The following is a 23395-nucleotide window of genomic DNA, read 5'->3' as shown; positions in this document are numbered from 1 at the left end:
AAATGCATGCCCTCTGATTGTGGATCCTTTCATTCTTAAAATTAACTTTTCCCTATCTGTTCTATTCAGATATCTTGTGGTTTGAACATGTCTATCAAATTTCTTACTAATCTCCATGAAGCAACACTGAAACTTCTCCAAATATCTACATAACTGAAGTACCCTATCGCGAGAGCCATTCTTATGAATCTTGCCCAATTTTCAATCCCCAACTAGGAACTCTCAACCAAAATAAACACAACATCTCAATGTTCCCCGAATGTACCAATACGATTCTACCGTCTGTAGCTTTCACTTTAGCATGAATCAGAATCAATGATAATTAAATATGAGTTAACAGTAAATGATATTTCAAATACAAAAGTAAATTTCAATTTAAATGTTTTACACAACCACAAGCACTCTGATAACTCTCCTTAGAAATATGGCACCACATGCAGTTTTAGTTTTCTTTAACTCTGATTCTAGTAAATTGGGTCTCTAAATTTGCTATTCAATTAAGTTAGCCTTTGAGTCACTTTCACCAGCAATTTTGTTGCCTCCAAAGTCCCCAGCAATAGACATTGTTTAAATAGCATACTTCTGCAGAATGTCCCTCGTCAGGTTCATGACAGTCTTGATGGCACAAATCCTGCAGAAATTCCTTTATCTGACCCCATTAAGCACTCTGGACTCCAGCTCTGAAAAAAAATTCAGCAAGAGTAGAATTTCCCAATTCACAATCCATACTCTAACTTACCTTCTGCTTTCTGTCCTGTTTAACTAATTAGTCAGGTACTGATCCTTGTAAATGTGTTTTCTGTTCTCCTTGGTCTGCAGCAATCCATTTTGTTCACTCACTTAGCTTCTGTATCTTAATTTCCTTCATGCTGATAATGCTTCCAGGTAAAATGATCGCAAGTCACATTGACCAATATTTCTTACTATTCTAAGAAAATTGAAATAGAGTTAAGGTTACTGTTGACCTAATCCTAACCATATCCATTTACAAATGATGCAAGCTCTTAAAACGTCTTAAAAATTTCTTTTAAAATTAGAAATTCTTAAATTAATTACAAATTTTTACTACTGTGGTGTTTCTGGGTGTAAGATAATCACTTCTGTACCTTCTCAAATGTCTTCAGATCCTTCTGGATATCATGCCCAGAAATGAACACAATACTCCAATTTGGGCCATTATTTCATAAAAGTTCTTCATAACTTCATGGCTTTTGTATTCCATAGCTCGTTCAAAAAGCCCAGGATATGTTACGCTTTCTTAATTGCTCACTCAATCTGTTCCGCCACTTTAAACAACATATTCTTCTGTACTGAGATATCTGCTCCTGTATCCCCTTTAGAAATGAGCCCTTTATTTTATATTGTCTCAAAATTAATCACTTCACATTTCTTTGCATTGTACTTTGCCTGTCCTTGTAATCTTGAATTTCATCACTGACTTCCACATAGTTCACAACACTTTCAAGTTCCATTTTATTTGCACATTCTGAAATTGTAACTTGTAGGTCAATGTCAATGCCATTTTATATATATATAAGGAACAGCAATGATCTTAACATTGACACTTAGGAAACATCACTATAATTCATTCTCTAGTTCAAAAAACATGTGTTCATCACTACTGTGGTTTCCAGTTAACAATCAATTTTGCATCCAGTTTAGTCTATGACTTCTAATTTCACATGATACTTCATCAAAAATCTTCTGGAAGTTCAGATATACCACATCAATGGCAGTGTCCTGATCAACCTTCTCTGTTATTTCATCAAAGAATTCCAGTAATTTAGTCAACATGATTCACCCTGAACAAATCCATGCTAGCTTTCCTTAATTGAGGCAGTGTCATTGGTAATTCTTTCTCACATTATTATGTCCAGAAGCTTCCTCACTATCAAGATTAAAATGACTGTCCTGCTGTTGCTGGTCTTTTCTTTTATTAGCTCAGGCGTAAGAGTTGTAATTCGATAGTTCTCTGCTAATATTCCCTGTTATGAGGGGGATTTAAAGATAATGGCCAGTGCATCAACTCTGATCTCTGTCATGACAATGGATGTACAATCAGCATTTTTTTGTTACCTTTTAATAAAGTACAGACAATCTGTTTAATATTTCTTTATTTACTTTTGACCCAGCCAGTAACTGAAAGAGCTCCTCTTTCACTTTGACTTGGGAAGCATTTTCCTCCTTGGTAATAGATCTGTGGAGATATAAAGTATTCTTCAATTCCCTAAACTCCGTTTATAAAACCTCTTTTAAGTACCTAATCAATTCCACTTTTCCTTTTACCACTGATACAAGTTCAGCGGAGACCAGTCGCTTTCAAAAAGAAATTCAAATCCTATTTCTGAATGGAAACAAGTACACTATAGGATTGAATATCTTAAATAAAAGCATTTATTGGACATGAGTTAAAGCAAGTGCTATTAATTTAGAGTTACTACTTTTTACAAATACTAAAATGTTAAATAAGAAAATCATAACAGACTATTCCCATTCTAAATTTTATTACCTTACCAGAGTTCCCTTGCAAATTGCAGGATCTTTGCAAGCTTCTTTCATTTCTCCTGGAACCAAACTAAGGTATGCCACAGGTCTTAGGACATCACTTTGATTCTCTTCAGTGGTTCCATTATCCTCTGAGATATGAGATTTTAGGGCCATGCATCAGCATCCAGCTCAGTGAAAGTGCCAACACTCTCCTTCAACATCATGTGATTGTGAAATCCCCAGTTCAACCATGATCCTTCCTGCATTTTTGTTTATTTACTCAAACTCAGGGACACCTCTGGTGCTGATAGACACCTGCTATTGGTTTGAGCTGCTCTGAAGCTCTTGACCCAGACTCCAACTATATCTTTGTGAAAAATCACACAGATAAGACCAAAATCCAAAATTAAACCCTCTCTGAAGTCTTTCCTTGTGGTGTCATGATCTGTATAAATGTCCCAGATAAAATGTTACTTTTATCTTCAAAATGGCTTTTTGATTCTGGGACCCACATGAATGATCTACAGTTCTGATAGGGACAATTGCAATATTACCAGAATGACTGGTCCATTAGACAACAAAGAGAGAGTCACCCAATGTTTATTATTTTCACATCTCAGATTCTGACTCTTGGATTGGCTTTGAATTGTAATTAACTTAGGACTCTTTCAGTTTCTCAAACTCAGGTTTCTCTTTTTTTTCAGTTTTTGGAACTAAACTTTAAATATATGGATTCTAAAATTAGATATCCAAAATATATTTTTTAAAAAATTTATGTTATTCTAAAGACTTTTCATTTTCTTTTATGTTAGCTGCCAGTGCCAGTGTCTTCTCACATTGTCTCTTTGCTTCTTATTTTTTTATTCATTTCCCTACTGAAACTTCAATATCCAGTCTGATTGTCATTCATCCTAGCCACCTGATATCTGTCATATGCATAACTTCAGCCTCATCTCACTCTCCATCTCTTTGAGCATTTATGTATAGTATTGTTTGTCCACCTTTCTCCTTGGTGGGAATACCCCTTGACTCTGTTATCTCCTCTTTAAAGGTGACATATTGTCTTGCTATAATTTTGCTTTCCAATCTTAATTTCAATTAAATTGAATGTTTGTCTGTGAATTGATTGCTTCCATTTGAGGAGTGAAAGTGCTTGTGGAATGCATGCTTCTCCTTGGGGTGTAATTGTATCTGGACATGATTCACTTTCAGAGATTCTGTAGTTTGCACTCTGAATCAGGAGCCAAATACACAAATCAGACATAAATAAGAGATAAATCTTTTGAAGATTTATTTTTTGTTTTTCCTCAAGGATATATTGTACACCAAATATCCAATTGGCAGTAAAGCGCATTCCAATGTGTAAGAAGCGAGAACAGTCAGGCGCTCCGTTTACAAACACTATGTTGAAATGTATCCACCATACAAAACGCATGTTGAGAACATACAAAAAATACACGCCTACTCGGTAGGTAACAATAACATCTGGGCTCTGAATCTATTTACACTTAGATTACAAAAATATACTTTAGATATTTTTTTTGCTTACATTCGAAAGAAATGTTCTTTTGGCATTTCTTCCCTTTTCTCCTTTCTCTCTGATACTCCTTCCATCAGCAAAGTGCCTTCAGTGACCATCTCTCCTCTTTCACCTTTAAGGCTTTAATGCAGTGTATCCACCAACAGACACACGTCAGCAAGCTACACATAGAAGGCACACAGACTTCTTATAGTTTTAAAACCAACTGAGAGACAAAGAAAGTATCTGTCATTTGGCAAGTATTGAGGCGACCTCCACAGAATAACGAACATCTCCTGCACATGCTGGCACCTCATTGCATTCCAGGTACGTTTTTAGTTTCATTGAAAGGAACCGATGATAGCATTTGCACAATAGAAAGGTTTCCCAAATGTCCCTCCAACTCCAAATAATACAGGATGGAATATGCAAACATTCCCCCCAGCCCCCCCCACCCCTTACCCCATTGAACAATCTTCACATGAGTAGCATCTGCAGAATTGTGACGGGGTAATGCCTGGCACACAAGTACACAATAGCTAGGTGAAATTTATTTATATAAAAACAAGTCCAATATTGGAGACCTGAATAATTTCAGATCTCAATTGTCCTTGGTGTTAGAGTGGGTGCAATCTCAGAGGTTGAGGAGGTCACTGATGGGTAACTGTTACTAACGACTGAGGAGTGGTAAGTGTTAGTGACTGGGGATTCATAGGAGGTGCTCACTTCTGCAGAGGGGTAGGTATTAGTGACCGAAGATTCAAAGGAAGTGCTTAGATTTGTAGAGGGGTAAGTGTTAGTGACTGTGGATTCAAAGGAGGTGCTGACAATTGTAGAGGGGTAAGTGTTAGTGATTGGGGATTCAAAGGAACTGCTGACTATTGTAGAGGGGTAAGTGTTAGTGACAGGGGATTCAAAGGAGGTGCTGACTATTGTAGAGGGGTAAGTGTTAGTGACAGGGGATTCAAAGGAGGTGCTGACTATTGTAGCGGGGTAAGTGTTAGAGACAGGGGATTCAAAGGAGGTGCTGACTTCTGCAGAAGGGTAAGTGTTAGTGACAGGGGATTCAAATGAGGTGCTGACTATTGTAGCGGGGTAAGTGTTAGTGACAGGGGATTCAAAGGAACTGCTGACTATTGTAGAGGGGTATGTGTTAGTGACAGGGGATTCAAAGGAACTGCTGACTATTGTCGACAGATAAGTGTTAGTGACGGGGGATTCAAAAGAACTGCTGACTATTGTAGAGGGGTAAGTGTTAGTGACCGGGGAGGGGAAGGAGCTACTGACAATTGTAGAGGGGTAAGTGTTAGTGACAGGGGATTCAAAGGAGGTGCCCACGATTGTGGAGGGGTAAGTGTTAGAGACCGGGGAGGGGAAGGAGATTGCCGGCGGGCTGGAGATACACAGGGCTTTATCGACTTTCTTCTCCTTCTGTCTCAGGTGGATCTTGGTGTGCCTTTTGCGCTCGTCGCTGCGGGCGAATTTCCTGCCGCAGACCTCGCAGGCGAACGGTTTCTCGCCGGTGTGGGTGCGGATGTGGGTGGTGAGGTGGTCGCTCCGGCTGAAGTTCCTCATGCAGATGCGGCACTGGAACGGCTTCTGGCCGGTATGGATGCGGATGTGGCGGGTCAGCTCGTCCGAGCGGGAGAAGCGGCGGTCGCAGGTCTCCACCGGGCAGGCGTACGGCCGCTCGTGTGGAGGGGTCTTGCTGGGTCGATTCGGGTACTTCCTCAGCCTGCAAGGCTTGGTCAACTGCGAGGTGTAAGTGACCGTGTTCTTGGCCTCAGGACCGCTGCTCTGGTCGGCTATGGCTTTGATGGTGGACAGGGGGATGAGAGAGGGCTGGCTTCTGGGTTCCACGCTCTGGAAAGGTTTCTGTTCGGAACTCTCCAGGTTCAGATCGTCCGCCTGCGAGAACAGATAGTCCGGGATCATCGGCAGCTGGAAGCCCTTTGGGTTGGTACAAGCCGGGTACTGGATGGAGCTGGGACCGCTGGGGAAGCCGTCTGACTGTCCCGGGAACATCTCCGAGCCGGAGCCGCCGAAACCGGCCGAGGCGGCGGGGCACATCGCCTCGGAGTCGCTGTCCGGGTTGGCCGGAGGCGGGTTGCTGCCGCTGCCGCCGCCGCTGCTCATACTAACGATGCCGCTGACCAGGCTGAAGAGGGGCTCCGGCCACAGGCTGTTACAGCTGGAAGCCGGCTCCAGGGAGAAGCGGCCCGTGTAGGCGATGGACGGGAGGCGGCAGCTCTGCGCCGAATACGGCGGCTCCATCAGGTTCTTCTCGGCTCCGGGGGAGATGTCTGTGAACGTGTCTGCGGACGAGAAAACAAGAGTTCGTTTAATAAAGGACAACCACAGGGCGTGAGAACCTCTCACAGACACGATCCCCATTCTAACTGTGTTACTTCGGAGGAAAAAAACCGAATTTTTGCACGTGTCTGCTCGGGGCAACTTGTCAGCGACTCTATAGATGTCCCTGTGTGGCTAGTCCAGTGTCTACCTGTGTGTGTGTGTGTCTATGTGTGTATATGTGTGTGTGTCTGTGTCACAGTAAATGTGGATTAATTTTTGCCAATAATTTTGTAAATGCATGCTGGCCACTGTCTGTATCTGTGTCTGTCTACTTCTGTGTATACCTGAGTAATTGTATGTCTGTGTGTGTGTGTGTGTGTGCGTGCGTGTTAGGATTTTCCTGTGCATGTGTGGGAGGGAAGGGTGATTCCCGTGTGTGTGGGCAGCTCCGGTCCGCTCCCTCTCGGTATTCCCTGCTAGGGTGCTCGCTGGCGGCTGGTGTTTCCTGACGCTGTATCCTCATAAATAATGCAGAACACAAGAGATCCCAACGCCCGGTCAATCCCAAAGCCAGAGCGGGTCTGTGGCACATACAAGGCTGTGCTGTCAGCGGACACAGTTAACACCGAAGGGACCGAGCGAATGGGGGGGGGGGGGGGGGAGTAGGCATTCTGGAGACTCCCCTCCGGGGACGGGGGAGAGAGTGGGTGAGGGAGACTCACCTGCTGACAGATGCTCAAACTGCTGCAGGGGTTCCCCGTAAAACGGCTGGTCGGTGGAGGCTGTCACCAAGGTGCCGGTCATCATCACCTCTTCCAGCTTCTGGTAGGTGTCCACCGACTGATAGAGCGGCTCCGTCAACAGGGGAGGCAGGATCTCGGCTTTAGTCACCATCTCAGCGTCCGATAGAGAGAGAGTGAGAGTGTGTGGTAGAGGGGGAGCAGTGAGAGTGCCCAGAGCGGGGGTGTTGGTGGGGCTGGGGGGAGAGAGACACAGAATCCCGGAGTCCCGGGCAGGGTGCAGGGACCTGGCCTGGCTGGAGTTGCGGGGATGCCAGGCTGCTGGTGCGGATTCGCTGTCCGCTGGTGCAGGGGCTGTCCGCGGCGGTGTTGGTGCTGGTGCTGGCAGCCGGGGCCCAGGCTCTGTGCCTGCCTCTGCCTCTGCCTCTCTGCCTCTCTGCCTGTCTCACTGAGTAATTTCCGCGCCGGCACGGGGGAGCGCCTCCTATTTAACAGGTTCCGCTCAGCCCAGCCTCTGACGTACATGCCCATATAAGGAGCTGCGGAAGCCCATGTTTGGGCAGCTCCCCGGCCGGCAATCCGTGACGTCACGGGAGCGGGGGACACCCCTCCCTCTGAAGGCTGGAGAAGGAGGCATTCCCCCCCATCCCCCACACCTCCCCACCCCACACACAGGCAGCTACAGGGTAGGGGGCTCACACACTGTATCCCCTACATGGCGGGATTCCTCCCCCCATCCCCGTCCCAGAACGGGGACATCCCGCCCTCCCCTTCCCCCGGAAGATCGCTGGATCGCCACTCCATATTTGGGCACTCTCCACCCCTCCTTCCACTGCCCATGTTTGGGCATCCGCCGGGCAAGGATCGCTGCCCAAATAAGGAGCTTCCGGCGACACGGGGCTGAAAGTGCTGGAGCAGCAGAGCCGAGAGGAGCCGAGCGGGACCGAACACACACACACACGTCCACACACACATAGAGACACACAGGCATACAGACACAGAGACACACACAGACATACACACACGCACACAGACATACACACACACACAGGCATACACACACAGAGACACACACACAGACATACACACACGTCCACACACACACACGCACACAGACATACACACACACAGGCATACACACAGAGACACACACACACAGACATACACACACGTCCACACACACAGAAACACATACACAGACATACACACGCACACAGACATACACATACAGACATACACACACGCACACAGACATACACACAGAAACACACGCACACACATGCATACACAGTCATACACACACACGCACGCACACACACACACAGAGGCACACACACAGGCATACACACAGAAACACACGCACGCACACAGACATACACAGAGACACACACACAGATACACTCAGAGGCACACACACAGGCATACGCACAGACATACATACAGAGATACACACACAGATACACAGACATACACACAGAGACACACACACAGAGGCGCGCGCACACACAGAGGCACACACGCACACAGAAACACACAGATACATACACACAAAGACACACATACACGGACACACAGAGCCAAGTGCTGGTGCGTTTCCTGCAGAAATCTAAAATGTTTCCGATCAGCGTTCGGGGAGGGGACGGGATATTAAGCTGCCAGGGGATCGATCCGGTCTTGAGTAACTCCAATGTGGAGTTTGCACATTATCCCCGTGTCTGTTCTGGGTATGCTCTGGTTTCCTCCCACAGTCCAAAGGTTAGCCATGGGAAATGCGGGGCTACCGGGTTTAAAATGAGGCGAGCCGTCAGAATGCAGACTCGAGAGGGAGCTTTCCGCTCTGTAGGGATTCTGTAATTCCATGTTTGGTTACCATATTCCCCAATACAAATTCATCAATCCACAGCACAGCTGGAATATTTCCCAGTTTAGCTCCCACATCTCTATAAAATTCTCCAGTATATCTCCAATATGCTCTAGCACATTTGTAACATTCCCCAACTCAGCTCCCACATCTCTAACATTCTGGAACACAAATCCAACAATTCACAGCACAGCGGGAACATTCCCCAGTGCAGATCCCACATTTCCCAGCAGGTCCCACAGGTCTCACACTATCCAATACTGCTCCAACATTCACACCATAACTCCCACATTCTCCAGACCACCACTAATGTTCCCCAGCACATTTGCAAGAATCCCCGGCTCAGCTCCCTCAGCTCTAACGTTCCCCAGCACTTCTCTCCAAAATTCCCCAGCACAACTCCAAACTTGTACAGTATGGCTGTCACATTTTCCAGCAAAGTTCCAACATTCCCAGTATAGTTCCAACAATCCCTACACAGGTCCCACATTCACCAGCACAGATCCAACTATCCGTGGGTCCCACATTCCTCAACACAGCTCCAACAATCCCTACACAGCCCCCACATTCCCCAGCACAGCTTCAATTATCCCTACAAAGGTCCCACATGCCCAGCACAGCTCCTACAATCCCTACACAGGTCCCACATTCACCAGCACAGCTCCAACAATCCCAGCAGAGGTCCCACATTCCCCAGCAAAGCCTCAACTATACCTACACAGCTCCCACATTCCCCAGCACAGATCCAACAATCCCAGCACAGGTCCCACATTCACCAGCGCAGCTCCAACAATCCCAGCACAGGTCTCACATTCCCCAGCACAGCTCCAACAATCCCTACAAAGATCTCACATTCCCCAGCACAGCTCCAACAATCCCTACACAACCCCATATTCCCCAGCACAGCTTCAGTTATTCCTACACATGTCCCATTTTCCCCAGCACAATTCCAACTATCCCTACAGAGCTACCATGTTCCTCAACACAGCTCCAACAATCCCTACACAGTCCCCACATTCCCCAGCACAGCTTCAATTATCCCTACACAGTCTCCACCTTCCCCAGCACAGTGCCAACAATCCTTACACAGGTCCCACATTCCCCAGCACAGATCCAACAATCCCTACAAAGGTCCCACATTCCCCAGCACAACTCTGACAATCTTTACACAGGTCCCATGTTCCCCAGCACAGCTCCAACAATCCCAACACAGATCCCACATTCACCAGCACAGCTCCAACAATCCCAACAGAGGTCCCACATTCACCAGCACAGCTCCAACAATTCCTTCACATGTCCCACATTCACGAGCACAGCACCAACTATCCCAACACAGGTCCCACATTCACCAGCACAGCTCCAACAATTCCTACACAGGTCCCACATGCCCAGCACAGCTCCTACAATCCCTACACAGGTCCCACATTCACCAGCACAGCTCCAACAATCCCAACAGAGGTCCCATGTTCCCCAGCACAGCTCCTACAATCCCTACACAGGTACCACATTCACCAGCACAGCTCCAACAATCCCAACAGAGGTCCCACATTCACTAGCACAGCTCCAACAATTCCTACACATGCCCCACATTCATGAGCACAGCACCAACAATCCCAACAGAGGTCCCACATTCCCCAGCAAAGCCTCAACTATACCTACACAGCCCCCACATTCCCCAGCACAGATCCAACAATCGCTACACAGGTCCCACATTCACCAGCACAGCTCCAACAATCCCAGCACAGGTCTCACATTCCCCAGCTCAGATCCAACAATCCCTACACAGGTACCACATTCCCCAGCACAGCTCCAACAATCCCTACAAAGATCTCACATTCCCCAGCACAGCTCCAACAATCCCTACACAACCCCATATTCCCCAGCACAGCTTCAATTATTCCTACACATGTCCCACATTCCCCAGCACAATTCCAACTATCCCTACAGAGCTACCATGTTCCTCAACACAGCTCCAACAATCCCTACACAGTCCCCACATTCCCCAGCACAGCTTCAATTATCCCTACACAGTCTCCACCTTCCCCAGCACAGTGCCAACAATCCTTACACAGGTCCCACATTCCCCAGCACAGATCCAACAATCCCTACAAAGATCCCACATTCCTCAGCACAACTCTGACAATCTTTACACAGGTCCCATGTTCCCCAGCACAGCTCCAACAATCCCAACACAGATCCCACATTCACCAGCACAGCTCCAACAATCCCAACAGAGGTCCCACATTCACCAGCACAGCTCCAACAATTCCTTCACATGTCCCACATTCACCAGCATAGCTCCAACAATCCCAACAGAGGTCCCACATTCCCCAGCACAGCTCCTATAATCCCTACACAGGTCCCACATTCACCAGCACAGCTCCAACAATCCCAACAGAGGTCCCACATTCACCAGCACAGCTCCAACAATTCCTACACATGCCCCACATTCACGAGCACAGCATCAACTATCCCAACACAGGTCCCGCATTCACCAGCACTGCTCCAACAATCTCTACACAGGTCCCACATGCCCAGCACAGCTCCTACAATCCCTACACAGGTACCACATTCCCCAGCACAGCTCCAACAATCCCAACAGAGGTCCCACATTCCCCAGCAAAGCCTCAACTATACCTACACAGCTCCCACATTCACCAGCACAGATCCAACAATCCCTACACAGGTCCCACATTCACCAGCACAGCTCCAACAATCCCAGTACAGGTCTCACATTCACCAGCACAGATCCAACAATCCCTACACAGGTACCACATTCCCCAGCACAGCTCCAACAATCCCTACAAAGATCTCACATTCCCCAGCACAGCTCCAACAATCCCTACACAGCCCCCATTTTCCCCAGCACAGCTTCAATTATTCCTACACATGTCCCACATTCCCCAGCACAAATCCAACTATCCCTACACAGGTACCACATTCCCCAGCACAGCTTCAATTATTCCTACACATGTCCCACATTCCCCAGCACAAATCCAACTATCCCTACACAGGTACCACATTCCCCAGCACAGCTTCAATTATTCCTACACATGTCCCACATTCCCCAGCACAATTCCAACTATCCCTACAGAGCTACCATGTTCCTCAACACAGCTCCAACAATCCCTACACAGTCCCCACATTCCCCAGCACAGCTTCAATTATCCCTACACAGTCTCCACCTTCCCCAGCACAGTGCCAACAATCCTTACACAGGTCCCACATTCCCCAGCACAGATCCAACAATCCCTACAAAGATCCCACATTCCCCAGCACAACTCTGACAATCTTTACACAGGTCCCATGTTCCCCAGCACAGCTCCAACAATCCCAACACAGCTCCCACATTCACCAGCACAGCTCCTACAATCCCTACACAAGTCCCACATTCACCAGCACAGCTCCAACAATCCCAACAGAGGTCCCACATTCCCCAGCACAGCTCCTACAATCCCTACACAGCTCCCACATTCCCCTGCACAGATCCAACAATCCCTACACAGTTCCCACATTCACCAGCACAATCTTAACAATCCCAACACAGGTCCCACATTTCCCAGCAATGATCCAACTATACCTACACAGGTCCCACATTCCACAGCACAGCTTCACCAATCCCTACACAGGTCTAACATTCCCCGGCACAGCTCCAAACATCCCTACACAGTTCCCATGTTCCCCAGCACAACCTCAACTATACCTACACAGGTCCCACATTTCCCAGCACTGCTCCAACAATCCCTACACAGATCCCACCTTTCCCAGCACAGCTCCAACTATCCCTACACAGGTCCCACATTCACCAGCACAACTATACCTACACAGTCCCCACATTCCCCAGCACAACTCCAACTCTACCTACACAGGTCCACACTCCCCAGCACAGATCCAATAATCCCTACACAGGTCCCACATTCACCAGCACAGCTCCAACAATCTCTACACAGGTCCGACATTCCCCAGCACAGCTTCACCAATCCCAACACAGGTCCAACATTCCCCAGCACAGCTTCACCAATCCCTACACAGGCCCCACATTCCCCAGCACAGCTCAACAATCCCTACACAGGCCCCACATTTCCCAGCATAACTCCAGCAATCCCTACATAGGTCCTACATTCCCCAGCAGAGCTCCAACAATCCCTACACAGGTCCCACATTCCCCAGCCCAGCTCAACAATCCCTACACAGGCCCCACATTTCCCAGCATAACTCCAGCAATCCCTACATAGGTCCTACATTCCCCAGCAGAGCTCCAACAATCCCTACACAGGTCCCACATTCCCCAGCCCAGCTCCAACAATCCCTACACATTCCCTGGTGCAGCCCTAGCATTCACCAGCACAGTTCCCACAGCTCCGATACTACACAGCACAGCTGAAAAATTCACTCGCACAGCTCTCACATTCCCCAGCACATTTTCAACATGCTCCAGCTGAGCTCTCATTGGTCCAACACTTCCCAGTACAGCTCTAACATTTAAAAGCACAACTCTAAGACTCCCCAGCACCACTCCAACTAAATAGCGCATCTCCAACTTTCTTCAGCCTTGTTCCAACATTCACCAGCATAGCTTCACAATTTGCCATCTCAACTTCAAGCTCTCCAGCATAACTTCAACATTCCATGTACGGACTGTGTCTTTTTCTATTTGTGTTTTCTCAATTGTGTACTGAACTGAGAAAAGAACATGTCTTGAAACCTGTGTTTATAAGGATTGCAGCATCTTCTTAAACTATGCAACTTGATACCTGAGTACTATTTGTTCTCTTCAGTAAGCCATTTTTTAGAACATAGAACATAGAAAAATACAGCGCCCTCGATGTTGCGCCGATCCAAGCCCACCTAACCTACACTAGCTCACTTTCCTCCATATGCCTATACAATGCCCGTTTAAATGCCCATAAAGAGGGAGAGTCCACCACTGCTACTGGCAGGGCATTCCATGAACTCACGACTCGCTGAGTAAAGAATCTACCCCTAACATCAGTCCTATACCTACCACCCCTTAATTTAAAGCTATGCCCCCTCGTAATAGCTGATTCTATATGTGGAAAAAGGTTCCCATGGTCAACCCTATCTAAACCCCTAATCATCTTGTACACCTCTATCAAGTCACCCCTAAACCTTTTTTTCTCCAATGAAAACAGCCCCAAGTGCCTCAGCCTTTCCTCATACGATCTTCCTACCATACCAGGCAACATCCTGGTAAACCTCCTTTGCACCCATTCCAGTCCCTGCACATCCTTCCTATAGAATGGCGACCAAAACTGCACACAATACTCCAGATGCGGCCGCTCCAGAGTCTTATACAACTGCAACATGACCTCAGGACTCTGGAACTCAATTCCTCTACCAATAAAAGCCAGTACGCTATATGCCTTCTTCACTGCACTATTTACCTGGGTGGCAACTTTCAGAGATCTGTGTACATGGACACCAAGATCCCACTGCTCATCCACACTAGCAAGTATCCGACCATTAGCCCAGTACTCCATCTTCTTGTTACTCTTACCAAAGTGAATCACTTCACACTTAGCTACATTGAACTCCATTTGCCACCTTTCTGCCCAGCTCTGCAGCTTACCTATATCCCGTTGTAACCTGCCATATCTTCCCTCACTGTCAACAACTCCACCGACTTTCGTATCATCTGCAAACTTGCTCACCCAACCTTCTCACCCCTCCTCCAGGTCATTAATAAAAATGACAAACAGTAATGGTCCCAAAACAGATCTTTGCGGAACTCTGCTGGTAACTGCACTCCAAGATGAACCTTTACCATCAACTACTACCCTCTGTCTTCTTCCAGCCAGCCAATTCCTAATCCAAACCTCCAACTCACCCTCAATGCCATACCTCTGTATTTTTTGCAGTAGCCTACCATGGGGAACCTTATCAAACGCCTTACTAAAATCCATATACACCACATGTACTGCTTTACCCTCATCCACCTCCCTAGTCACCTTCTCAAAGAATTCAATAAGGTTTGTGAGGCCGACCTGCCCTTCACAAAACCATGCTGACTATCCTTGATCACATTATTCCTATCCAGATGTTCATAACTCCTATCCCTTAAAATTCTCTCTAAGACTTTGCCCACAACAGAGATAAGACTCACCGGCCTATAGTTACTAGGGTTATCCCTACTCCCCTTCTTGAACAAGGGAACCACATTTGCTATCCTCCAGTCTTCTGGCACTATTCCTGTAGACAACGAGGACATAAAAATCAAGGCCAATGGCTCTGCAATCTCCTCCCTTGCTTCCCAGAGAATCCTAGGATAAATGCCATCAGGCCCAGGGGACTTATCTATATTCACCCTTTCCAGAATTTCCAACACCTCTTCCCTACATATCTCAAAGCCATCCATTCTCATTAATTGTGACTCAATATTCACATCGGCAACAATGTCCTGTTCCTGAGTGAATAGTGATGAAAAGTATTCATTCAGTATCTCCCCAATTTCTTCAGCCTCCACACGCAACTTCCCACTACTATCCTTGACTGGACCTCATCCTACCCTAGTCATTCTTTTATTCCTGACACCTATAGAAAGCCTTTGGGTTTTCTCTAACCCTACCAACCAAGGACTTTTCATATCCCCTCCTTGCTGCTCTTAGCTCTCTCTTTAGATCCTTCCTGGCTACCTTATAACTCTCAATCGCCCCAATTGAACCTTCACGCCTCATCTTTACATTGGCCGCCCTCTTCCCTTTAACAAGGGATTCCAATTCCTTATTAAATCAGAAGAATCTCAGATTATCTTTCGCTCAGCAGTTGCTGTGAGCTCTGAGTTCTAATTAATAAGAAACCTTTCATAAGTGAACGAACCAGCATGTGCCTCTTGCAAACCAATGGAAGCATCCAGAGAAGGATAACTGAGAAGTAGCATTCTGACCAATATGAGGATGATAAGAATCATCTCATTTCAGTAACCCTTGTGAACAGAAACCAGTGAACAGCTTTATCTCCATCCATAACCATGCTTTTTCTTCCCTTTCCATGTCGTGTGCATGTGTAAAAGGGTGCGTATATGATAATTACAATTTTAATTAGTGGTGTCATGTGTCAATCCTTCTGAATTTTACCTGTACCTTGGGTCTAATTACTTGTAATAAGAAGTAATTTTTGCGAAGTGCAGAAGCCTATCTTTATTTTCTGTCAACCTGGGTCAAAAACGCAGGTGAATTGAGGATACTTTGTGTACATTTAAAAATCTTTAACTTTTGTGATGATTTCAGGAATAATGAGCCTTGATTTCCTGTGCACTACCCCAGTAAATTGTAACAATCTTTGGGAGCTTCTCAGGGACTAGATTTGAAACTGAGGCAATGAGAATGTGTTTGTGGTATAGGTGAAGGAAAACACTAGGTCTGTGCTGCATTTAAGACAAGACTTTAGAAATGCCAAAAGTATTTCCTGCAGGTGTCAAAGTTGTCCCTTGCGGTTTTAAGGAAATTTCAAAGACCATGTTGATTGACTTGATGGGTAAATTGGAAGTAGCATTGCTTGACAGAGCTAGAAAGGCAGAGATGATTGAGGGATTAACATAGCACTTATGTTAAAGGAAATTACAAGAGAGGCTGGGTAAGCAGACATGAAACATCAGAACTGGTTGATAATCAGTGACAGTTAAAGTAGCTTGAACATAAAAAGAGAATTTTAAAAACACTTTAAATTGAAATCAGAATATTAGGATTAGAATTGCAAAGAGAAAGTAAAGAAAGAAAACATGAATATAAACTGAAAATGATAGAGAATGAAATAAGGGATGTCAGGTATTGATGCAGGCACCTGGTAGTAGTGGGAGAGCCTGACTCATAATTTGAAGTCTAGTTTAATTTTGCACAGGTCCTATCAAAATTTGGGATAATAATATGGAGGCATTCTTTGTGTGATTTGTAGAAAGTGACTAGGCAAGTGAATTAGGCAAAAGAAGACTGAACATTCTTTATGCAGTGTAAATTGCAAGAAATCAATGCTTTATTGTCAGAAGAGGTTTCTTGAGAATACTATACAGAAGACTATATTGGCTGCATACAATTTAATGCCTGAGGCAAATAGAGAAAGGTCCCAGAATTTGATGAAGCAGTATGGACAAACTTTCATTGGATTCAAAAGATTAAGCAGAGTTGTTTTGGCAGATGGTTATGAACCTTATACAGTGAAAGCATGTCTGAAACTCTTAGGGAGGTTATCCTCTTTCAGGAATTTAAAACAGGCAGGAAAAATGGCTGATGATTATAAACTAATCCACAAAATTAAATCTTTTTTATCACTTTCAGATGTTTGAAAGGGATAGAAATTGAGGAGCAGCATGGTGGCTCAGTGGTTAGCATTGCTGCCCTCACGGTGACAGGGACCTGGATTTGAACCCAGCCTTGAGTGACTGTCTGTGTGGAGTTTGCACATTCTCCCTGTGTCTGTGTGGGTTTCCTCCAGATGCTCCGATTTCCTCCAACAATCCAAAGATGTGCAGGCTAGGTGAATTGGCCATGCTAAATTGCCCATAGCTTTAGGTGAAGGGGTAAATGTAGGGGAATGGGTCAGGGTGGGTTGCGTTTCGGCAGGTCGGTGTGGACTTGTTGGGCTGAAGGGCCTGTTTCCACATTGTAAGTAATTTAATCTAAACTAATCCAAACTAATCTAAATTGCCCATAGTGCCCAGGGATATGTGGGACAAGTGCATTAGTCAGGCTAAGTGTAGAGTAATAGGGTAAGGGAATGGGTCTGGGTGGGTTACTCTTCAGAGGGTTGGTGTGGGCCGAAGGGCTTGTTTTCACACTGTGAGGATTCTATGATTCTATGAAAGTTGGGAATGCCTCAAGATCAAGAAAGAGAAGAACTTAGGGTGGAGGTGAGAATTGGAAGCCAAGGTGTTTTCATTGTAGCAAGGTGGGACACGTTTATTCAGAATACTGAAAGTTGGGAGGGATACGCATGAGACTTAGAAGTTTGTATGAATGAGTCCAAAACGGAAACTCAGAAGGAGAAGACCATTGATCAGATTATAGATTTAACTACAACTAAGAGACCAGAATTAGACACTGCAGTGAGTGCAGAAGAAATACATTGGGTAGATTAGAGTCACAGAAGGGAAGATGAAAGTCACTGAAGGGAAGACAACACCTTTTTTTTCCAAAGGAAGAATAAAAGCCCATAACAGGAGTAAGAGATGTAGGGGTTACTCAAGTTTTCTTTCTGGAGAAGGATTTCTCTTTCCTTCGGAGAGTTAATTGAAAACCAAAGTTTTGACAAATGGACTTGGTAGAGAGTATATCCAGGGTTCCATTGCACAAAGTCCAATTGGAATATAATTTGTTGTCTGGACTCATGGTAGTTGGGTTAATTTAGAAATCACCTGAGGATGGAATTGATTTATTTCTGGCGAATCATGTGGCAGGACTGAAAAATCATAGGTTCACTGATTTTTTACAACAAGACCAGTTGAGATGAAAGACTTGCAATATTTGCAGGATCGGGCTCTGGGTATTTTTCCAACATGTATGGTGACCATCAGAGATCACAGTAATATCACAAGCAGATGTTAAGGTAACTGAAACTCTATTTACAAATAAGGGTAGTTCAAAAGAGGTTAGATTAGATTACTTACAGGTGGAAACAGGCCCTTTGGCCCAACACCGACTCATAACCCACTCATACCCCTATATTTACCCCTTCACCTAACACTATAGGCAATGACGAATTCACATAACCTGCACATCTTTGGACTGTGGGAGTAAACCAGACCACCCGGAGGAAACCCACGCAGACAAGGGGAGAATGTGCAAACAGAGGCGAGAATTGAACCCGGGTCTCTGGTGCTGTGAGGCAGCAGTGCTAACCACCGTGCCACCGTGCCGCCCACTCCCACTACCTCAGTGGTCAGGAAGCAGATCATAAGTTATTGATGTTAGCACTGAGAGATGTGGCTGAAGAGGTTACAGACCTGTGACCAAAGAACAGATAATTGTTCATCAGACAATTGTACTGCACAGATATCAAAAGGAAGTATTGTGAGTTGCATATTCTGTAAAATATGTCAGTTTAGTTAGTTAGTTAGTAGGAAAACCTCAAAAGGTAATCAGATTAGCTTTGAATATGCATCAGTTTGTGAAGAACCATGTTGATTGCCAATAGATTATGTTGGAGTAAAAAGTGAGGTCTGCAGATGCTGGAGATCAGAGCTGAAAATGTGTTGCTGGTTAAAGCGCAGCAGGTCAGGCAGCATCCAAAGAACAGGAAATTCGACGTTTTGGGCCAGAGCCCTTCATCAGGAATGAGGAGAGGGTGCCAGGCAGGCTAAGATAAAAGGTAGGGAGGAGGGACTTGGGGGAGGGGCGATGGAGATGTGATAGGTGGAAGGAGGTCAAGGTGAGGGTGATAGGCCGGAGTGGGGTGGGGGCAGAGAGGTCAGGAAGAGGATTGCAGGTTAGGAGGGCGGTGCTGAGTTCAAGGGAATCGACTGAGACAAGGTGGGGGGAGGGGAAATGAGGAAACTGGAGAAATCCGAGTTCATCCCTTGTGGCTGGAGGGTTCCCAGGCGGAAGATGAGGCGCTCTTCCTCCAACTGTCGTGTTGTTATGTTCTGGCGATGGAGGAGTCCAAGGACCTGCATGTCTTCGGTGGAGTGGGAGGGAGAGTTAAAGTATGGAGCCACGGGGTGGTTGGGTTGGTTGGTTCGGGCATCCCAGAGGTGTTCCCTGAAGCGTTCTGCAAGTAGGCGGCCCGTCTCCCCAATATTGAGGAGGCCACATCGGGTGCAGCGGATGCAATAGATGATGTGAGTGGAGGTGCAGGTGAATTTGTGGTGGATATGGAAGGATCCCTTGGGGCCTTGGAGAGAAGTAAGGGAGGAGGTGTGGGCGCAAGTTTTGCATTTCCTACGGTTGCAGGGGAAGGTGCCGGGAGTGGAGGTTGGGTTGGTGGGGGGTGTGGACCTGACGAGGGAGTCACGAAGGGAGTGGTCTTTGCGGAACACTGATAGGGGAGGGGAGGGAAATATATCCCTGGTGGTGGGGTCCGTTTGGAGTTGGCGGAAATGACGGCGGATGATACGCTGTATACTGAGGTTGGTGGGGTGGTAGGTGAGAACCAGTGGGGTTCTGTCTTGGTGGCGGTTGGAGGGGCGGGGCTCAAGGGCGGAGGAGCGGGAAGTGGAGGAGATGCGGTGGAGGGCATCGTCGATCACGTCTGGGGGGAATCTGCGGTTCTTGAAGAAGGAGGCCATCTGGGCTGTGCGGTGTTGGAATTGGTCCTCCTGGGAGCAGATGCGGCGGAGATGAAGGAATTGGGAATATGGGATGGAGTTTTTACAGGGGGCAGGGTGGGAGGAGGTGTAGTCCAGGTAGCTGTGGGAGTCAGTTGGTTTATAGTAGATGTCTGTGTTGAGTCGGTCGCCCGAGATAGAAATGGAAAGGTCTAGGAAGGGGAGGGAGGAGTCTGAGACAGTCCAGGTGAATTTGAGGTCAGGATGGAAGGTGTTGGTAAAGTTGATGAACTGTTCAACCTCCTCGTGGGAGCACGTGGCAGCGCCGATACAGTCATCGATGTAGCGGAGGAAAAGGTGTGGGGTGGTGCCAGTGTAGTTACGGAAGATGGACTGTTCCACATATCCTACAAAGAGACAGGCATAGCTGGGGCCCATGCGGGTGCCCATGGCAACTCCTTTAGTTTGGAGGAAGTGGGAGGATTGGAAAGAGAAGTTATTCAGGGTGAGGACCAGTTCAGTCAGTCGAAGGAGGGTGTCAGTGGAAGGGTACTGGTTGGTGCGGCGGGAAAGGAAGAAGCGGAGGGCTTTGAGTCCTTCGTGATGGGGGATATCAGTATATATTTAGAATTATGGATAGAACAACCTAATCCCACAAGCTATTCTTTTCATTACAGCGAGGGTTATAGTGAAAACGTTAACTGTTTTCACTTGTTATAGAGTCGTAAAGATGTACAGTATGGAAACAAACTGTTCGGTCCAACCTGTCCATGCCGACCACATATCCTAACCCAATCTAGTTCCACCTGTCAGCACCCGGCCCGTATCCCTCCAAACCCTTCCTATTCATATACCCATCCAAGTGACTCTTAAATGTTGCAGTTGTACCAGCCTCCACCACTTCCTCTGGCAGCTCATTCCATACATGTACCACCCTCTGTGTGAAAAAGTTGCCCCTTAGGTCTCTTTTATATTTTTCGCCTCTCACCCTAAACTATGCCCTCTAATTCTGGATTCCCCGATCCCAGGGAAAAGACTTTGTCTATTTATCCTATCCATGTCCCTCATAATTTTGTAAACCTCTATAAGGTCACCCCTCAGCCTCTGATGCTCCAGGGAAAACAGCCCCAGCCTGTTCAGCCTCTCCCTATAGCTCAAATCCTCCAACTCTGGCAACATCCTTGTAAACCTTTTCTGGACCCTTTCAAGTTTCACAACATCTTTTTGATAGGAAGGAGACCAGAATTGCACGCTATATTCCAACAGTGGCCTAACTAATGTCCTGTATAGCCACAACACGACCTCCCAATTCCTGTACTCAATACTCTGTCCAATAAAGGAAAGCATACCAAAAGCCTTCTTCACTATCCTATCTACCTGCGACTCCACTCTCAAGGAGCTATGAATCTGCACTCCAAGGTCTCTTTGTTCAGCAACACTCCCTAGGACCTTACCATTAAGTGTATAATTCCTGCTAAGATTTGCTTTCCCAAAATGCAGCACCTTTCCATTTATCTGAATTAAACTCCATCTGCCACTTCTCAGCCCATTAGCCCATCTGGTCCAGATTCTGTTGTAACTTGAGGTAATCCTCTTCGCTGTTCACTACACCTCCAATTTTGGTGTCATCTGCAAACTTACTAACTGTACCTCTTATGCTCGCATCCAAATCATTTATGTAAATGACAAAAAGTAGAGGGCCCAGCACCGATCCTTGTGGCACTCTACTGGTCACAGGACACCAGTCTGAAAAACAACCCTCCACTACCACCCTCTGTCTTCTACCTTTGAGCCAGTTCTGTATCCAAATGGCTTGTTCTCCCTGTATTCCATGAAATCTGACCTTGTTAATCAGTCTCCCATGGGGAATCTTGTGGAACACCTTACTGAAGTCCATATAGATCACATCTACTGCTCTGCCTTCATCAATCTTCTTTGTTACTTCTTCATAAAACTCAATCATGGACTATCAATTGATCTACGGTCTGATCAGGGTTCTAATTTTATGTTTAAAGTTTACCAAGAAATCTATAGCATTTTCAGGATAAGCTAATCTGCAGACACAGTGAGGTTTGGAGAGGTACCATCACATTCTGAAAACCCTGATCCAGATTTACTGCAACAAATACTCACAGCATTAGAATAAAGGATGAGATTTCTTATTCAAAACAAAAGCAGAAATTGCTGGAGAAGCTCAGCAGGTCCGGTAGCATCTCTGGAGAGAAAGCAGAGTTAATGTTTCAGGTCCAGTGACCCTTTCTCAGTTCTGACTCAAAATGTTAACTCTAATTTTTCTTCACACATGTTGCCAGACCTGGTGAGCTTTTCCAGTGATTTCTGTCTTTGTTTCTGATTTACAGCATCTGCAGTTCTTACAGTTTTTATTTAGATTTCATATTATTTGTCACGAGCGATTTCATAAATAATCTATTGGGTGACATGGTGGCTCAATGGTTAGCACTGTTGCCTCGTAGCGCCAGGGGCTTGGGTTTAATTCCAGCCTTGAGTGACAGTCTGTGTGGAGCTTGCCTATTCTCCCTGTGTCTGCGTGGGCTTCTTTCGGGTGCTCTAGTTTCCTCTCACAGTCTAAAGATGTCAGGTTAGGTGGATTCGTCATGCTAAATTGCCCGTAGTTTCCAGGGATGCACAGGCTATGTGGATTAGTCACAGGAGATGCAGGGTTACTGGGTGTGATGCTCTTTGAACGATCAATGTGACTTGATGGGCTGAATGGCTTGCTATCACACTGTAGGGATACTACAATTCTATTAAATTTAGCCCATTTGAATTGGTTTACAGTCATGAGATTACAGTTTCTTTAAAACTGATTAAAACCTCAACACCAGTGCCCCCCCAAGAATGCATACTCATCCCCCTATTGTACTCCCTGTACTCTCACAATTGTGTGGCTAAATTTCACCTAAACACCATTAATAAGTTTGCTGCCAACACCACCTTTGTAGGGAGAATATCAAAGCAATGATGAATTAGAATACAGGAAGGAGATAGAATGCTTGGTCTTGTGTTGCAAAGATAACAATCCCATAGCAAGTTGAAAGAACTGATCATTGACTTTAGGAAGAATGGAGGGGAACATGCTCCCCCATCTACATCAACAGAGATGAGGTGGAGAGGGTTGAAAGCATCAAATTCCAAGGGGTGACAATAATCAATAGTCTGTCCTGATGCCCCCCAGTGTAGGTGTGATGGTCAAGAAGGCACAACAACACCTTTTTCTCCTCTGGAGGTTCAGCAAATTTATCATGTTGACCAGGACC

The 23395-nt window shown here is 46.1% G+C and overlaps 1 protein-coding gene across 1 annotated transcript; it reads right to left on the bottom strand.

Moving 5' to 3' along the window:
• Nucleotides 1-3754: 3754 nt before the first annotated feature.
• Nucleotides 3755-7498, bottom strand: LOC132823346 (early growth response protein 1-B-like). The gene is made up of 2 exons (XM_060837067.1): nucleotides 7024-7498; nucleotides 3755-6321 (listed from the first exon to the last, which is right to left on the bottom strand). Exons 1-2 carry the CDS (start codon nucleotides 7193-7195, stop codon nucleotides 4601-4603), a joined length of 1893 nt encoding a protein of 630 aa, XP_060693050.1. The 5' UTR covers nucleotides 7196-7498; the 3' UTR covers nucleotides 3755-4600.
• Nucleotides 7499-23395: the final 15897 nt, after the last annotated feature.

This window comes from Hemiscyllium ocellatum, chromosome 16 (genome assembly GCF_020745735.1).
Source record: "Hemiscyllium ocellatum isolate sHemOce1 chromosome 16, sHemOce1.pat.X.cur, whole genome shotgun sequence".
Lineage (NCBI taxonomy): Eukaryota > Metazoa > Chordata > Chondrichthyes > Orectolobiformes > Hemiscylliidae > Hemiscyllium > Hemiscyllium ocellatum.
Note: the sequence above shows the minus strand (reverse complement) of the source record. Positions and strands in the feature narration are given on the sequence as shown.

Coding starts and splice junctions, on each gene's coding strand:
- LOC132823346 (XM_060837067.1), bottom strand. CDS start 7,195: ATGGTGACTAAAGCCGAGATCCTGCCTCCCCTGTTGACGGAGCCGCTC. Junction 6,322..7,023: donor GTTTGAGCATCTGTCAGCAG/GTGAGTCTCCCT, acceptor TCTCGTCCGCAG/ACACGTTCACAGACATCTCC.